Here is a 17,095-nt window from a genome sequence, read left to right on the forward strand (position 1 = left end):
AGTTAGTGACAGAAAGGAACTCCCATGAGTGAGCTGTTGGCCCACTGAGGACTGCATGGCGTTAGTTAAAGGGCCTAGGTGCCCACCCAAAGCTACATTCTTGGTAGTGCTTGCTGAAGTCAAGTTGGTTACTTCCCACAAATAGCAAAGGCCTGTATCTCTAAATAAATCAAACCATATGTTCAGACTTCATCTCTTTAAACAAGCTCACAGCACTGAGGAAATAGAGCAGCCATACATTATGCAGAAAGCAGTTCCATTTCCAGCACCCACATGGTGGCTTATACCTGTTTATAGTTCCAAAGGATTCACCACTTTTTTCTGACCTCTGCTGGTACCAGCATGCATGTGGTGCACATACATACATGCAAGCAAGCGAGACACTCATACACACAAAAGAAAAAAAATACATATTTGAAGAAAGAAAAAGAACCGTTACAAAGGAAACACATTCTTGTGTCCACAGCTTTGCTCTTCCCTGAAAAGAGCTTTGGAAGTAGGATAGGCCATCAAACACTGGTTCCTAGTGATGAGGACAACGTAGTCTGAAAAAGCAGACTATATAAAATATCTGAGGGATGTCAGCCCCATGCCTGCAGGGCTCTACTCAGTCCCTATTTACAGAGGTACCAGTCCTGAGCTGAGGCAAGCATTTAAAAGTTTTTAAGTTGATTGTGCAGTGTGTCTTGTGATAAGGATGCCTTTTTATCTCCACTTCAGTGGTAAGATGCTCTTAACTGTTTTATTTTATTATGTAGCTCGTGCCTGTTACCAGCTCTCCTACAGATGGTGGATCCCTCTGCCACGTTAAAGCCTCTCCCATTAAAATAACCAATGTTATTCTGCCTGCTGGATTTAGCCATTTCTTGGGACCTGACTTCACCTTAACTCCTGAAGTTGAAGGTATTTTTACAAAGAGTTTCAGAGAGAATGTAAAAACAAACAAACAACAACAGCAGCAACAACAATAAAAAACTTTAAAAAAAATTTGAAAAAGCAATCTCATTTGGCTTCTAATGTAACTTAAAATTACATGGTTTAATTTGCAGTCTTGGTAGTACACATTTTGGCAGGTTGTCTGTGGTCATGCCGATTTCAAATACCATGCCATTTTTTTTTTATATTCTACATTACTACGAATGGGTTGAGACTGAACTGCTCTCACAGTGTGGACAAGAACCCCCTGACTTCTTCCCCACGATTTTATATTTCATGCATGTCATAGTAAACAACCACCAAAATCAGTCCAGCAGAGAATTCTGCTAAAAGCAGAAATCAGAGAATTTAAAACATAACAGAACCTTGTAGTCACAGAGTGTCTTTCAAAGAGACACAGTGTCGTCCAAAGAGAGCGCATTTCCCTCGGGATTATCAGGGCCTCATGAGGCTGGCAAGAGGGAAGAGTTTGAGAACCAGGGCTTTAAGGATGGACTAGAGTAAAAGAACAGGGCATGGAAAATATTTGAGGATATTCGTTTTAGTTAGGGTTTAGAAGAAGCCTGTTCCCGAACTGCAGATCCTCACTCACTCTGTTTTTGAACAGCTGGGGATAGTGTCCCTGCTTGAGAGAGATTCTCTCACATTCCTTTTAGGTTCCCCCTTTGTTCACAATAATGACAAAATTATCTAGGAGCCTACTAAGAGCAAGAGATTACTGTACATGGCTGTAACATTTAAAGAAGAGCTTGTTAAAAGAAACCAAGTGTTGGTGAGCTGGCTCAATGGGCAAAACCAACCCTGAGGACCAGAACGCACATGATGGAGCAAGAAAACCACTCCTGAACGTTGTCCTCTGAACACCACACACTCATTGTTGAATGCACCACCCACACCCCTACCTACACACACACACTCAGAAATAAATGTAATAGAGAGACTCAGAATAATTTATCATTGTGGCATTTATCTTAGTTTTCATATTTCTATATCTTTATGACATTAACATTTTAGTCATAATGAGGCTTATTATGTTTTTATTCAAAAGATTCTGCTTACACACAGTTGGACCTGTCAAATTGTTCTCAGTCTCTTTGAGCGTATAATGTCATCTTTGGGGATGCTGATTTATCTTCTGAATGAGTTCAGCCCTGACTCTGTCTTTGTTCTTCAAGATTTGTCATGCAGCAGTTCTTTAGAATTTTCTGGAAAACTCCTTACTCTGCTATTTTCCAATTATACTGCTCAAATTCTTAGTTTGAAAAGCATGGCCAAGTTCTGTGTATACTTCCTACGACAGCACACAATTCTGGATATCTTTGAATTTAAAAAAATCTAATTGAGTCAGGTCGTGGTGGTGGTGGTGGCGGCAGTGGCAGCGGCTCACGCCTTTAATCCCAGCACTCAGGAGGCAGAGTCAGGCGGATCTCTGTGAATTCGAGGCCAGCCTGGGCTACAGAGCGAGTTCCAGGAAAGGTGCAAAGCTACACAGAAAAACCCTGTCTCAAAAGACCAAAAAGAAAAAGAAAAAAAAAAAAAACAAAACATCAAATTGATTAGTTTGCAAAAATGTAAGCTACACTGAGTATTAGTAATTATGACATTGTTAGAAGGTTTTTTGTTTTTCTTTGGGGGGATGTTTGTTTGGTTTTTGAAACAATGTCTCTTTACATACCTCTGATTGTCCTGGAACTCTGTAGCCCAGGCTGATCTCAAACTCATGGAGATCCACTTGCTTCTGCCTCCTGAGTGCTGGGATTAAAGGCGAGAGGCACCACTCATGGCTTGTGTATGTTTTTGAAGCTGTGTAGTACAAACTAGCTTGTAACCTCTCCATCCTCCTGCCTCGCTTTGTCTCCATTCCCAACCCAATTTCATATTTTTATTTGAAATTTGGAATTCATATTATAAAACTCATATAGCATGTATTGAACTTAAGGGTGACCTAACTTACTGCTTAATGCTCCTTACTATTTTATAACCTAACTATCTGAATTCCTGATTTCAGACAAAAACAAAAAACAAAAACAAAACAAAACAAAAACCAGAAACATCCTGAAAAATAATCTTTGAAGCTTCCATAGAGAAACAGTTTTGTGACAACTCAGAGAAATAATCTCTCTCCTCTCTTATCACATCAGAACATTACATCTCCAACTGCAAGAATGTACCAGATCCATCAAGATGAAGGAGGGGAAAGCTATCTGTGTGTTGTTAGCATTTTTCTCTGTGTAAAAACTCTCCAAACTCGATAGCCATGTATAAAAATAGTGGCTATTGTTATAGCTTACTTTGCTCACTTGGGAAAAATCTCTTAGCATAGGACCTCCTTCCCACATACATGAAACCTTTGTCAAAAGGTTTTTATATAACTTTGTTATAGTTTTGTATAACAATTCAAAGGGTTAAAATGACAGTTAAGAATGAACAATGATCCAAACAGAGGAAGTAGTCACTAATGAGAGCACATCAAAATAACTCCAGAGCAGTCACTGTTGGGTTGTCTCTCCACTCACCACACCCAAGGAGTGTGGAATGCAGCTCACGTACATTTTAAACAGCAAATAAATTCGACACTCTGAAACTGTGAAGGCAGAGAATTTTGTAAATATTCCAAGCTTTCTTTAAAATTCCCTCTCACCTTGTCTCCAGTGTTGACCCACCACCCCAGCCCAACTCCATCATAAGAATGTCCCCACTTCATGCTCGCTTGGAGTGGGCTCCACTGTGCAACACCTCCCTGTCTGAATTTCCAAGAGCTGCCCACCCTCCAGCCTCTTCACAGCTCCACCCCACAGCTCCAGCTTGCTGCACTCACTCCCTGGCTGCAGTTGTCTGAGTGAATCTCCAGGCTGACATAGTTTCTAAAGAATCAAAATGAGGTTCTGTCCTTCACATTGTCTTCTGGGAACTGGATGCATAGACAGTGCAGAAGCCACTGACTGCAGAGTTACCTCCAGTTATCTGAATCGTTAAGTTGGTAAGCGGCCATTGTGTGATTTGATACCTACCTTGCTTTTAAATTCCTGGGAGTAACTTTCTCAGATCAAATCAGGTATAACTACCTAAATAAAATGAGCATGAACCAGTAAACATTTATATTAGCTGTCACGAAAAAGCTAGCAGGCAGTAGTCAGCTACTTACATTATTGGCCGGGCGGTGGTGGCGCACGCCTTTAATCCCAGCACTCAGGAGGCAGAGCCAGGTGGATCTCTGTGAATTCGAGGCCAGCCTGGTCTACAAAGCGAGTTCCAGGAAAGGCGCAAAGCTACACAGAGAAACCCTGTCTCCAAAAACAAAAACAAAAACAAAAAACTTACGTTACTGATATAGCTGAGGCACTTCAGTTCCATATGAAGATGTTGCCCTTGGTTAATCTGATTTCATACCATTGGCCTTAAACTTTATGAGTATTTTAGGCACTTGCCCCCAATTTCTGTAACAGTCATGAGCTACTTATTATAGTATACAACAATCTCAGAAGATAAAAGTGATAGGACATGAAACAAATTCTAGAAATCTACATTTGCTTCCAGTATTAGAAGCAGTTCGTTTTGAAATCTCATTGTGGTCTGTACTATGAAGACTCACTGTTGAATCGATACTCAATTAGAATTACATGAAACTCCATTTCATTGGAATTTTGATTAATTATTAAAGGTCAAAACTCAGTTTGAACGTGTCTTTTTCAGCCTGAGACTGCTTGTCCAATCATATACCACTGCAAACACAACTGTTTGTACAGGAAATAAGCTTGCTGTAACTCTGAGAGCAGGAGCCAGCAAAGCAAACACTGTGAACCATTGCTAAAGCAAGGAGAGTTTTGCTAGCTGAGGTGTTTTGTTTTTTTGTTTGTTTGTTTTGTTTTTTTTTTTTGGTTGTTTTTTGTTTTGTTTTGGTTTTTTGTTTGTTTTTTTGGTTTTTGTTTTTTGGGTTTTTTTTTTTTTTTTGAGCTGAGGTTCGAACCCAGGGCCTTGCGCTTGCTAGGCAAGCACTGAGCTAAATCCCCAACCCTTGCTAGCTGAGTTTTGCCACTCTTTAGTGCTATTCTTTGCAAGGGGAGGAAAGAAAGACCCTTAAACCAGGACAGCTGTCAAACCCGTGTAGAGATCAATGTAAAAAGTGGGCATATTTGCTAGCTCCTAAATGTAGCCAGCTCTGGGCACTCAGAGTTACAGTTGAGGCTTAATTCCTATTTAACAATTGTGTCTGTAGTGATATGATTTTACAAGCAGTTTCAGGCTAAAAGAATACACATTCAAAACTAAGTTTTGACCTTTAATAATTACATTTCATTTGAAATTTTGCTAAACTTTTATATTGTCTAAAATAACACAAAACAATCAAATATGGGTTTGACTTTGGTTGTTAAATAAAGTTTTTTAAGTTGATGACTAACAGACTGGGGGTGTGACTCAGGTGCCAGAGTGCTTGCCTAGCCTAGCATGAGCAAAGCCCTGGGTTCAATCCGTGTCCCAGCATAAACCAGGCATGGTGGCAAACAGTTATCAGGGAAGTGAGGCAGAAAGATGAAACGTTCAAGGTCATCCTTGGTTATATAGTGAGGTTGATGCCCACCTGAGCTACAAGAGACCCTGTCTCAGAAAAAAAAAAAAAAAAAAAACGATAAAAAAGTTGCCAGTCATATTTTGATATAAGTAGGCTGCACAATTTAGAAAGTACCCTATATTCAAAGTATTGACTCTACATTGCATATAATTTCCTAGTACTGCAATGTTACTTGTATAAACATAAGGCATCTTTATCCGACTGTGCATACCCTATAATCTACCTGAAAATAGTTCCAAAGGTATTTTGAAAACTATCATTCCAATGTACATGCAAAAACTTTGTGCTTTTTAATCCTTTAAATACTAGCTTTTGTAAATTAATCATGTAATGTGTTAAATTTTAAACCTAATTACTGATTGATTTTGCACTTCTTGATGTGTGGTTTTTAAATAGTTATTGCATTCAGGGCCTTTGTTCGGAGAATAACTGTGCAGTTCTGAAGATGTCCAGAAGGTGTCTGGATTACACTGCAGTTCCAACATTGCAATGTCTGATGGTGTGCACACCCACTATGAAATTAGGACTCCATGCTCTTTGTTTCCTTTTATGATAAAAACGAATATCAAACTTTTATAAAATGTGCCTTTTTAAAATACTAGGACAAATATGTGTAATAGGTTTTCACTGGTGAAAAGTGTTCAAGAACAGAGAAATATAAAACAAAAAAGAATAATTTACACCACATCTATTTAACATTCTGGGATTCTTTTTCTCCTATGGATTTTTCATAAATGTTGTGTTTTATTTTTATGTTTATTTTTTAATTCGGGGATATTTTATAAATGCTATTTTAACTACACCTGAATTTCTTATTGAACATAAAATAATTAATACATAACTTAATGGTGATACAAAGAATAATAATGAACATGAGTTTAGGTATTGCCAGGCACTGTACAGAGTACAGTGAACACATAGCCAGCCTTCAGTAGCCTTTCATATAAATTATGGTGATTTTATATGAAAGCAATAAGGGGGTGATTCTGAACATGATTCGGCACAGCAGATCATACTTTTTTCCTGCCATGATAGCAGATGTCACTGATGGGATGTACAACTCCTCTGGGACTATCGAGTAGGCAAAGCTACATGTTATTCATAGGCAATCCACTTGTCTCCATCCCATTCCTGTTTAACAAAACAACAACAAAAAAAAATATCTGATGTTTTTATAGGAATGTAACTGATGTTTTTATAGGAGTGATTGTAGATGTCTTCTATTCCTGGCACACGTTTTGAATGACGTATTCTAATACTCTTATTAGATAGGCATGGTATGAACTATCTCTTTAAAGAATGTGTGGCATTCAAAAAGGATGGTATGTAATATGTCTAATCTTAGATTTTTCAACTCCAAATCCATTGCTTTTTCAAATACACATGAATTAGTAATTAATAATTACATGCTATTTATCCAGCACCTTGTGCAAGCTTTCTGTAATAGCTAATGTACATAAAGACTACAAACTATTTCGTTCTCCTCCAATATATTTGGCTTGAATAAAAAGTATAACTTCTACATTGCAAGTATTATTTGTTTGTTCTCAGTAAATACCTTGGTGGACATATTTTTACATGCAATCGATCAAATGTATTATGACTTGATTTTCAATCCCACAAGCAATCGGGAATGTGAGAAATTAACACATTTTAATTACAAAGCAGGAGCCTACTTTGCTGAATTGAAAGTAGATGATGGTAAGTCAATCTTCTGCTATCTACAGATGACAATTAACTGTAATTATAATTGTTCAGTAAGGATCTTATCGCTCACTCTAATTTACAACACTAGAGTCTTCTACTGAATTAACTATGATTGTAAATATTTTTGTCTAAAATATGCATGATATCCTGTTGTACAGGTGTACAGTGCATATATGTTTATAGCCACTAACAACTGTCTTTAAAGTAATCCTAGACTTGCAATGTGCATTATGTTCCTACCCATAAGCTATCACGCATTATAAGAAGCATTCAATGTTTTATAATATTAGATCTTAATTACAGCTTCAGTTAAATGTCACTGACATAAAAGGAAATAAATTATTCATAGTTATGAGTAGCGACAGCACCTATGGTCAAATTCCTTTGGTTATTAAGTGGATCTAATCAAGTCAGTTTGTTTATGGACTAGAAACTGATTTTTCATCAAAAAAAGTTGCCTCTGCAGAAACCCTAGAGATTCCAAAGAGCCTTGGAGCATTTAACTATTTTCTTGTTCATCTTTCTAGACTTTCTTTCATCATTAAAATATTTCTAAGAAAATCAATACTAAATTGCTATTTAAGTTCATAGCTGCTTTTTAAAACTAGACTGGCTAGGAACACATAGTTATTTTATTGAAAATAATCTGCTTCTACACATTTTTATTTCATAAAAATATTAATTATACCATCGTATCATTAACCTTTAAATTTTTAATTTAACTTAGTTTTGTAAACTATTTAAAATGTACCTCTCTCTAGCATGAATCTTAAAAGGTCTTATTAATAAAAACAAACCCGGAGGCAGATATTGGGGTAAGTTCTGAAAGATCAGAGAAACAGAACCAGCCACAGCTAACCTCACCTCGCCAATTTCTCAGCTGATCTGGTTTCCTCAGATTGGAAGCCTCTGAGTCCTCACCTGAATGGATCTCAGCTGAACTGCTGCTGAATGGCCTAAAAGCGTAAAAGGGCCTCTCATTCCTGGTCCTGAGGGAAAAGTGCACCAGAATAAAACATCTTGGCACTACATTAAAGTGTACTACATTTTTACCAAACAAAAGACCATAAACAAGTGTGAGTGCTTTTCACGAGTATTAAAATGTATGATTTTACAGTTATGTAAATGTAAACCCATAATTCTAAATTTTCTTCTACATTTGAATTTTATGATTCTGATTAGTTTCTAAATGTGTAAAAATATTCCTTTTTAATATTTTTATTTTATAATTAACTTAATTTCACATATCAGCGACGGAGTCCCCTGTCCTCCCATCTCCCACCCCCCAGCCCTCCCCCCAATCCACCCCCCCATTCCCACCCCCTCCAAGGCAAGGTCTCCCCTGGGGAGTCAGTCCAGCCTGGTAGACTCAGCCGAGGTAGGTCCAGGCCCCTCCCTACAACAAGGCTGAGCAAAGTGTCCCGGCCTTAACAGCAATTGTTTTTAAAAGGAAAAAAGACAACAATCTTACTATTGTATAAGTCATAACTGCAACAGTTATACTTTATTTGAAAAAAATCAAGTTGATGACATTTAGATATTATCCATGACCTATGTGCTCTTTACACCTTCCTTGCTGTAAAATGAGGGTTTTTTTTCCCCATAAACTCTTGTGATAGTTTTACTGACTTGCCTTTATTCTTTATTCCATCTTTAAGTGTAACATGGGGCTCCCTCTCTTCCCTCCAAAATGTTTTACAACTGTCTCTTTCTATGAACAGCCAAAAAAGACTAATCTGTTTGTGATATATATATATATATCAACAGCATTTATACATTTCCAATTATTTCTCATTTCTTCCTCTCAATTTGGCTCAGACAGGTATTTGCAAACACTGTGGCCTCGTCTCACACAGCCTTTCACACTTTATGGAGAGCTTTGCAAGAGCTCAATCACCGTTAATGGTGCATTTTTAGTTAAGGACAGAGAATAGGGAGAAGTCAATTTGAGATCGCAGATGAACAAGTGTCTTCTGAAAGAATGGACGTAAATAGGTTTAGAAAAGAGAATGCCCAAGCAAAACGCAGCGCGCAGAGCACTCAGGGAAGCCAGACACAATGGGAAGAGGAGGGAGGCACTGCAGAGCTTTTAAAGCTCCACACAATTGGAGCAATGGACTTGATCCAACCGTCTATGTTAAACTGTTAAAAAGTAGGTGAAAAGCGGAGCAAGCTGGAATTCTATAGAGTGCGGAGGAGCAGCAAATGGAGAGCTAAGTCTAAAAGGGATGAATGCAGTCATTCAACAGTGAAGTCAAAATTGGCGCATTTCCCTGGTTAATTTACCTTAGAAGGACACTTTAGGTATTGAGCCATTATTAACAACAAAAACAGTGTTTAAACTGCCACCACTAGAATTTTGAAAGAACATAGCCCACACCTGGTATTTTATAAACATGTATACGCATTTCTATGTATAAGGGAAAACATAGCTCATATAAATCTAGAAAATTCTACAGCCTTATAACAATCATTGTACTTATGTCAAGCCCTTCCCACTCAAAAGAAAAAGATGCTAATTTATATTAATGGTAAAGGTGCAAGTGTACAGTTAAACAAGCTTGAAACAGAGAATCAAACTAGATGTCACACATTACTGATAGAACATGGAAGTATTAATATTGACTGGCTTTAGTTAGTTGAAAGAAGAGTTGTATCCGTCTATATTTTTAAAAAATGTTTCTTAAATGTATTGATATGCTTTCCTGCTTTAATAAATTTAATATCATCATAAAAGAGGTGCCATGAAATAATAAACTCTAGAATTTGAAGTTGTTAAATATATGAGAAACATGATCATTCGCCCATCATTAGCATCTTGAAGAAAATAATTATTCTTCAAAATAACTACTAAGAATTAGCTGTATACCAAGCAGTGGTTTTGGCTGAAAGAAAAAAAAAAATTACTTTATAGATGTCATTGTGTAGCTCTCATAACAGAAAGGCTGGAAAACTTGGATTTTCGTATGAGCCCTCAGGAACTGAGTGACACAATCAGGATTAAGTTGTTTGTTAATTAGGTTGCCAGCGCCTTGCTCTCTGTCCCAGACAAAGTGCATCCTGCCTGAGTGCTCCTGGCCCCAGCAGTACTGGCTGCCATCAAAAAGAACTGGAACTGTGTCTGCCTCCATGCTGCCTAGCCTGTCTCCATCGAAAATCCCAGGACCTTAAGAAAAGCCTTTGCACTTTCCACCTTCCCTAACAGGACATGGGGTTGGCCTTCCCACTGGAAGCAAGTTCCATGAAGGAAAGGAACTCAAATGTTAGGAAGACAACTGTGCAGTCGGTTGGTTGAGATGTGGACTGGACAGGAGCAGGAGTGGTCAGTGGTCTAAATAAAGAAGCGTCCATGATAAAGTGAGGAAACACTGGCTCAGTGGACAGTGAAACTGTTCTTTTGTTGTGCCTAATTTTCCCAGCCCCTCTCCACATTCTTCTTTGAAACTCTATCCCTGTTCTATGAGTGAACATTGGGATTACCAGTCACAGGAGTGGGCACACACAGCCTGCAGCTGGGATCTGGACTTAGGGAGTGATTTCCTCAGTTTATGTCCTTCACGACAATGGCTAACTGTGAGGAAGTGACATAAGTCTCTGGTAGCCATTTGCCTGCCACTTGAAGAGCTTGTTTGAAGAATAAGGCAATGAAAACAAAGTATATTGTTGGCAGTAGTATTTGAGTCTCCAAATGTCTTAGATGTGCCATTTGACTTCCCAATTAGATAGCTAGTAAGTTCCTCTGGGGCAATTAAACTGCTGTGGTTTGAGACCAAAATGATTTTAGTGTGATGCCTAACTTCAGTCTGGGGTACAAAGTATCACTTTCATTTTGAATCTCAGATACTTTGAAGAATGTTGTCTAAGACAAGAATGTGGTAGTAGGCATGTAAAACAAATTTATCGAATGTATTATTCCTAAAAGTAAAGAGAATACAACCTCTCTTAGGTTCAAAACGATAAGAAAAAAAAAAAACTTATGAGAATATAAAAATAACATCCCCAAAACAGAGCCATAGAAACAGGCAACTATATAAGAAGTTTATGTAATTGTGTCTTTATGTAGTCTTTACTGCTTTGGACCTCCAGCTCCTTTCCTCTCATGTAAGCATCTTTCACCTCTAAAGTTGTAACTGAATGCTCAAAGTTCATTTTAGTCTCACAACTACATTTTTCGATACTCCCTACTGACATTTACATTTTCTGCTACTACCTATGGACTAAGGAAAAGAAAGGCATAGAAAATACTCAAGTAGAACAGGTTTAAAATGACAAATTTCAGTTTATACAGAATATAATTTGGTGACATGTAAGATTCTTTGTCAAGCTGCTCTATAAATAAAAAAATTTTAATTGTAGTGTGCTCTTATTTTGTAAACTAGACCCCTTTTTTATTTCTATCAGAAAAGACCCTGCTTTTGATCCCTTTCTGAAAATATTGCAATGAAATACATAGAACATTTTTTTCATTTTTGATAATATTATATATAATTTACATGTTACATAATTATGTATGTATGTATGTATGTATGTATGTATGTATGTATGTATGTATTATGAGATAGCGTCTCAAGAAGCCTAGGCAGGTCTCCAATTCTTTAGGTAGAGGATGACCTTGAACTTGGACTCCTACCACCTCCACTTCCTGAGTGCTAAGTAAGTGTGTGCTACCATGTCTGGGTTATAGCACCCAGGTCCTCCTGAATGCAGATAAGCACTCAACCACCGAGCACAGCTCTCCTCCCATCTTAGCCATTTTGTCTTTATAGATTGTAGATTGAAACGCACACCAAGTTTACCATTTAAAATTATCTTAAGTGTGCATACAGTTCACTTCCAATCATCATCATTATCGTAATTCATCTTTAAAATCATTTTATCTTGAAAAGCTCCAAACCTTGTCCCCATGAAATAAATTCCTCTCCTCTAGGCAAGAGTATCTGCTGCCATTTTGCTATTTGTCTTTATGGATCTGACTACTATAAATAACTTCTATAAGTGTAGTTATATAATATCGGTGTAACGAATGTGTGAGTGGACTGTTTCACCAGGCATGCTCTGGAGGTTTATCCATACTGCAGTGTGTGTCACAGTCTTCCTCCTCCTTAGAGATGGCTAAGAATCCATTGTGTGCATACACCACATTTGGTTTAGCAATTCATCTACCTCTGGGTTATTTAAGTGACCTTTCCATGACTATGTGTACAAATATCTGCTTGAGTCCTTGTTTTCAGTTCTGTTAGTACATACTCAGAGCAGAATTGCTATCATATGGTAGCTCTAATTTTTTTGAAGAGCCATCATTCTTTCCACAGCAGCTGTATCCCTTTACATCCCCACAGCAATGCACACAAAGGCTGTTGCACAATAGTTTACTTTATCAAAATAATATGTGATGCCTAGAAAAAAAACATTAAATGATTGTTCAAAGTGACATCAAGACATCATCATGATGTTTTAAGATGAATTGTTAAACAGGCTTATTAATAAAAAAAAAAAACCCAGAGCCAGATATTGGGGTAAAAACTGAGAGACCAGAAAAGCAGAAAGAAGCCAGCCACGTTCTTACCACTTGGAGATCCTCAGCCAAAGAGAGACCTACTTCCTGTCTACCCACGCCTATATGCCTTTCTGTTCTGCATCTCACTTCCTCTCTCTGCCCAGCTACTTACTCCAGACCTCTTAGTGTTGGGATTAAAGGCATGTGTCATCATGCCTGGCTCTGTTCCCCATTGTGGCCTTGGACTCACAGAGATTCAGACGGATCTCTGCCTCCCGAACGCTAGGATTAAAGGCATGTGCTACCATTTCCTGACTTCTATGTTTATCCATAGTGACTGGCTTTTTCCTCTGATCCTCAGATAAAGTTTATTAGGGTGCACAGTATATTGGGGGACACAACATATCACCACATGATGTTAGCAAAATTGTCAGTTAAAAATTTTTCCAAGTTTCTTTATTTGCATATTTTTACAGAATTAGAATACTGCATACAACTTTTTATACTATTTATATAAATATTTCCATGATATTACAAAGACAACATAACCATCTTTTATGTGTGTGTGACAGAGACTAGACTGACCTTAAACACACAGAGACCAACCTGCTTCTGCCTTTCAAATTCTGGGACCAAAGGAGTACACCACCACACCTGGCAGTGATTATGATTTTAATGGGTCTATTATGTTCAACCAAAAAAAAATACTGTGGTTTTCTCAATTATAAAAGGATGCAACATTCAAGTTGCTAAATTTTTTGTTTTGTTTTATTTTTTGAGACAGGATTTCTCTGTGTGGCCCTGGCTGTCCTAGAACTTGCCCTGTAGACCAGGCTAGCCTCAAACTCACGGAGAGTTTGAGTGCCTGCCTCTGCCTTCTGAGTGCTGGGATTAAAGTTGTGTGCCACCACCATCCAGCTGTTAAAATTATTTTCTGGCTTCTAAGTATATAAAAACATATTTTTGGATAAATACTCCCTTTCAATAATTCCCATAGGAAAATATTAATCAGTTAAAAGATATGCATTTTTGACCATTGCTAATACTAAATTTCTTTCCAAAGTTGTTTTATTCATCTCTATTATCCCACTATCCTAAACGGAAGAGCCCACGTCAGGAGGTGCTGCTATTCTTCTGTGAAGCACTACGCCTCTAACCCATTATCTATCACCTAAGAAACACAAAATAAGTGGGCGTGCAGTGACCTCTGTGGTTGTGCAGCATAAGGCCAATTTAATCCATATATGATTTACTTTATATATAGCAAATGAGGTAGTGCAGGCAATATTCAACACAACTTACTTGCAGTTGGTGCTGGTGCTGTTTTTCTTTTCTTTTTTTTACCATCGAAAATAATTTTCATACAATATATTCTGAGCAGTTTGCCCTTCCTCATCTCCTTCCAGAAGCTCCCCAACTGCCCACCCATCCAGCTCCATGCCTTCTTTCTCTCTCTCTAGAAAATAAGCAAAGTTTTTAAAATTCAAGATTTAAGAAAAAGAAACAAAAATTATAAGAAACACACATACACAAAGAAGCCGTAAGAACACAAAAGCACCAATTTTTTTCTTAACTCATTTTGTTCATTTTTTTTCTTTTTTGTAAATTTTAGTCATTAAACCACAACTTCTTCACGTTGGATATATCTGTCTGCCAAACTCTTTAGCACAAATTTTTGCACATAGGAGGCATCAATTGGGTTAAGTTTATTCCACTGTATGTTTATTTTTTTAATGACTGGGAAAAAATTTTACTCATGATTAAAAGTACATTATCTACACATTAACACCACAAGGATTGATTCGTGTTAAAATTGTGGAATTAAAATTAGCAGATAAAGAGGAAGCCTTATAAATCTGTCTTTGAGAGTCAATGTAGTATTCAATTCTACACAGATTGTAAATGATAATAGACATGTTATAAGGACTGTCAAACTCTTCCCAAAGCAATCTTCAAGGCTAATCACACAGACAATCAGTCTTTTCATTTCTATAGCAATAACAAAATTTAAGCAATATCTCTTGATTGAAGTTGTCTTGAAAATTGCTTAGTTTGAGACCTTATTTTAAAATGCAACAAGCCTGAAATGTGAAATGCAATTTGCCATGCAGCCTGGAGAAAGAACTGAAGTGTTTGGTACGTTTTTCCTAATTGTTTGTGATTGCAGCCTGGGTAGCCCCGGCACTTTACCCTCAGAATCCCTTGTGGGGGCTTTGTCATCTTTGACCACTAGTTTTAATCAAAAGGAGGCTAAAAATAAAGTAACTTCACCATTACAAGGGGTAAATAGTCACAAGGCCAGCTTTAACATTTTTATTCCATTGACCTTAAAGAAAAAGCTCTCAGTGGGTAAACTGTTGGTTCTTAATGAATTCTGATTGACTGGCATATTACCCAGTGTTAATAAAGACTGAGGTCACTGTTTCAGAGAAAGTTAGCAGAGTTATAAACAAGTCCTGTTTTGATTTCGGTCTGGTCTACAGCCATGCCACCCTGAATGCGCCCGATCTCCTCTGATTTTGGTCTGTATAGCAATAGATAAAGCTCATTCTTAAACTATGCTATTTAGAAAAGCTACGCATTTTTTCTGTTTTTTTTTTTATTTATTTTTTTCCTATTATCAGCTTGTTACAGTACAAATTCTTATCCTAATAGTGAAATGTTTCATTGAGGCTTGCCCAGTAATTGAGTAAAACCAATATTATAAGCCACAGTCATCCTAGGGTCCCCTCTGCTATATAGCCTCTCTGGTTCTGTGGGTGGCAGTCTGATTATTCTTTGCTTTATATCTAGAACCCACTTATGAGTGAGCACATACCATGTTTGTCCTTCTGGGAAAAAGATTACTTTCACTAAACGTTTTATAAATTCACCTTTATTTGTACCCATAAATATGATCCATTTAACAAAAATAAATAAATAAAAGAGCAGAAACAGAGTTACTTGGAAACTCAGCCCTGTACCTCAATCTCTTCTCACCACTGGGTGTTACCCTGGCCTGGAGACTGGAGAGTCTGGAGGTTTCCCAGGGTCAAATGATCAAATCTGCAGTAGATAGTAAACTAGAACTCAGACAGCAGTACTTACCAAAAATGTTTTCCATAGCCCTGTGAAAGTCAATATTTTCCTCCAGTTAAGAATAATGTTTTTCTAAAATTTTCATCATTTTAAAATTCAATAAAGTACCCATGATCATTAATTAAACAACACCCCCCCCCAAAAAAAAATCAGTTACTTAGTTCATGCTTGATAAGAAATAAGGAAATACTGGTCCAGTAAATGGCGATTGTGCAGAGAGGATGAGGTTCCAGATGCTCAGGAAGGGGTGCTTGGTGCATGAATGGGAACAGCAATTTTCCTCAGGAGGAGGCAGTGATAGCATACAGACATCATGCAAAAGGGAGACGATCACCTCAGGCTCTTCCTGTTCTGAGGTGCTTCTCATGGAGCTTTGCCTTCTGTGCATCAGTAGAAAAGGTAATAAAAACTCCCTCTGGATGAGCTCACCTGATACGTATTTTAAAAACATCACGCGTTAAAACAATTTGTTGAGAAGGGGCTTGATGAAACAGAGTTTTAATAAGAAGAAATATAACTAATGTTTTCGCAGCCCCTCTGTTCTCTTCTAGAGCACCATTGGGAAAACAAATAACATAGTAACAAGCTGACTCGGGGGCAAGCTGTGAATTTCAGAGTATACGCTTCTATATGAGTATATGCTTATACAGAGTATATGCTTCTATACTGAGACTAAAATTTTCATTTGGCATTTGCAGTATGGAAATGAGTGTTTTTATTTTATGTTAAAGCAATGCATATATGCCCTTGAAAGAAGCTTTGTTGGGCTGGAGAGGTTAAGAGCATTGGCTGTTCTTCCAGAGGTCTGAATTAAATTCCCAGCAACCACATGGTGGCTCATAATCATCTGTAATGAGATCTGGTGCCCTCGTCTAGCATGTAGGCATATATGCAGGCAGAACATTGTATACATAATAAATACATCTTTAAAGAAAAAAAAGAAGCTTTCTTTCTAAAATGCTCTTCTTTTCATTATTATAATGCCATAAGAAAAAGTTTATAGGGGAAATAAGTCCATGGGCTTGTTTTATATAAAAGCCACAAATAAAAATGATCCATTATTTCTTAATACACAGTCATCTATATAAGTAAATGCATTTTCTGTATGTGCTCTTCTTTAATTGTATACACAATTTCTACTAAATATTAAGAAGCAAATGTCTGTGTAAAAACAAGTATCTAGTATTTAGCTTGAAATCAATAAAGGTTTTTTGAGTTTAAAAATAGATTTTTTTATCAGCAAACTAATTTGTAAATTTTGTAAACTACACATAAATGAGGCAGATGAAAGCCTGAGTTTGGGGGAA

The 17,095-nt window shown here is 37.3% G+C and overlaps 1 protein-coding gene across 1 annotated transcript in view; it reads left to right on the plus strand.

The window, feature by feature from the left end:
- Lrrc9 (leucine rich repeat containing 9) overlaps positions 1-9,494 on the plus strand; it is an 87,088-nt gene extending 77,594 nt beyond the window's left edge. The window contains exons 32-34 of the mRNA XM_036205631.1: positions 759-957; positions 7,058-7,207; positions 9,370-9,494. Coding sequence (XP_036061524.1) covers positions 759-957; positions 7,058-7,207; positions 9,370-9,494 — 474 coding nt within the window. The remainder of the gene's footprint in view (positions 1-758; positions 958-7,057; positions 7,208-9,369) is intronic.
- Positions 9,495-17,095: the final 7,601 nt, after the last annotated feature.

Source organism: Onychomys torridus, chromosome 14 (assembly GCF_903995425.1).
Source record: "Onychomys torridus chromosome 14, mOncTor1.1, whole genome shotgun sequence".
Classification (NCBI taxonomy): Eukaryota; Metazoa; Chordata; class Mammalia; order Rodentia; family Cricetidae; genus Onychomys; species Onychomys torridus.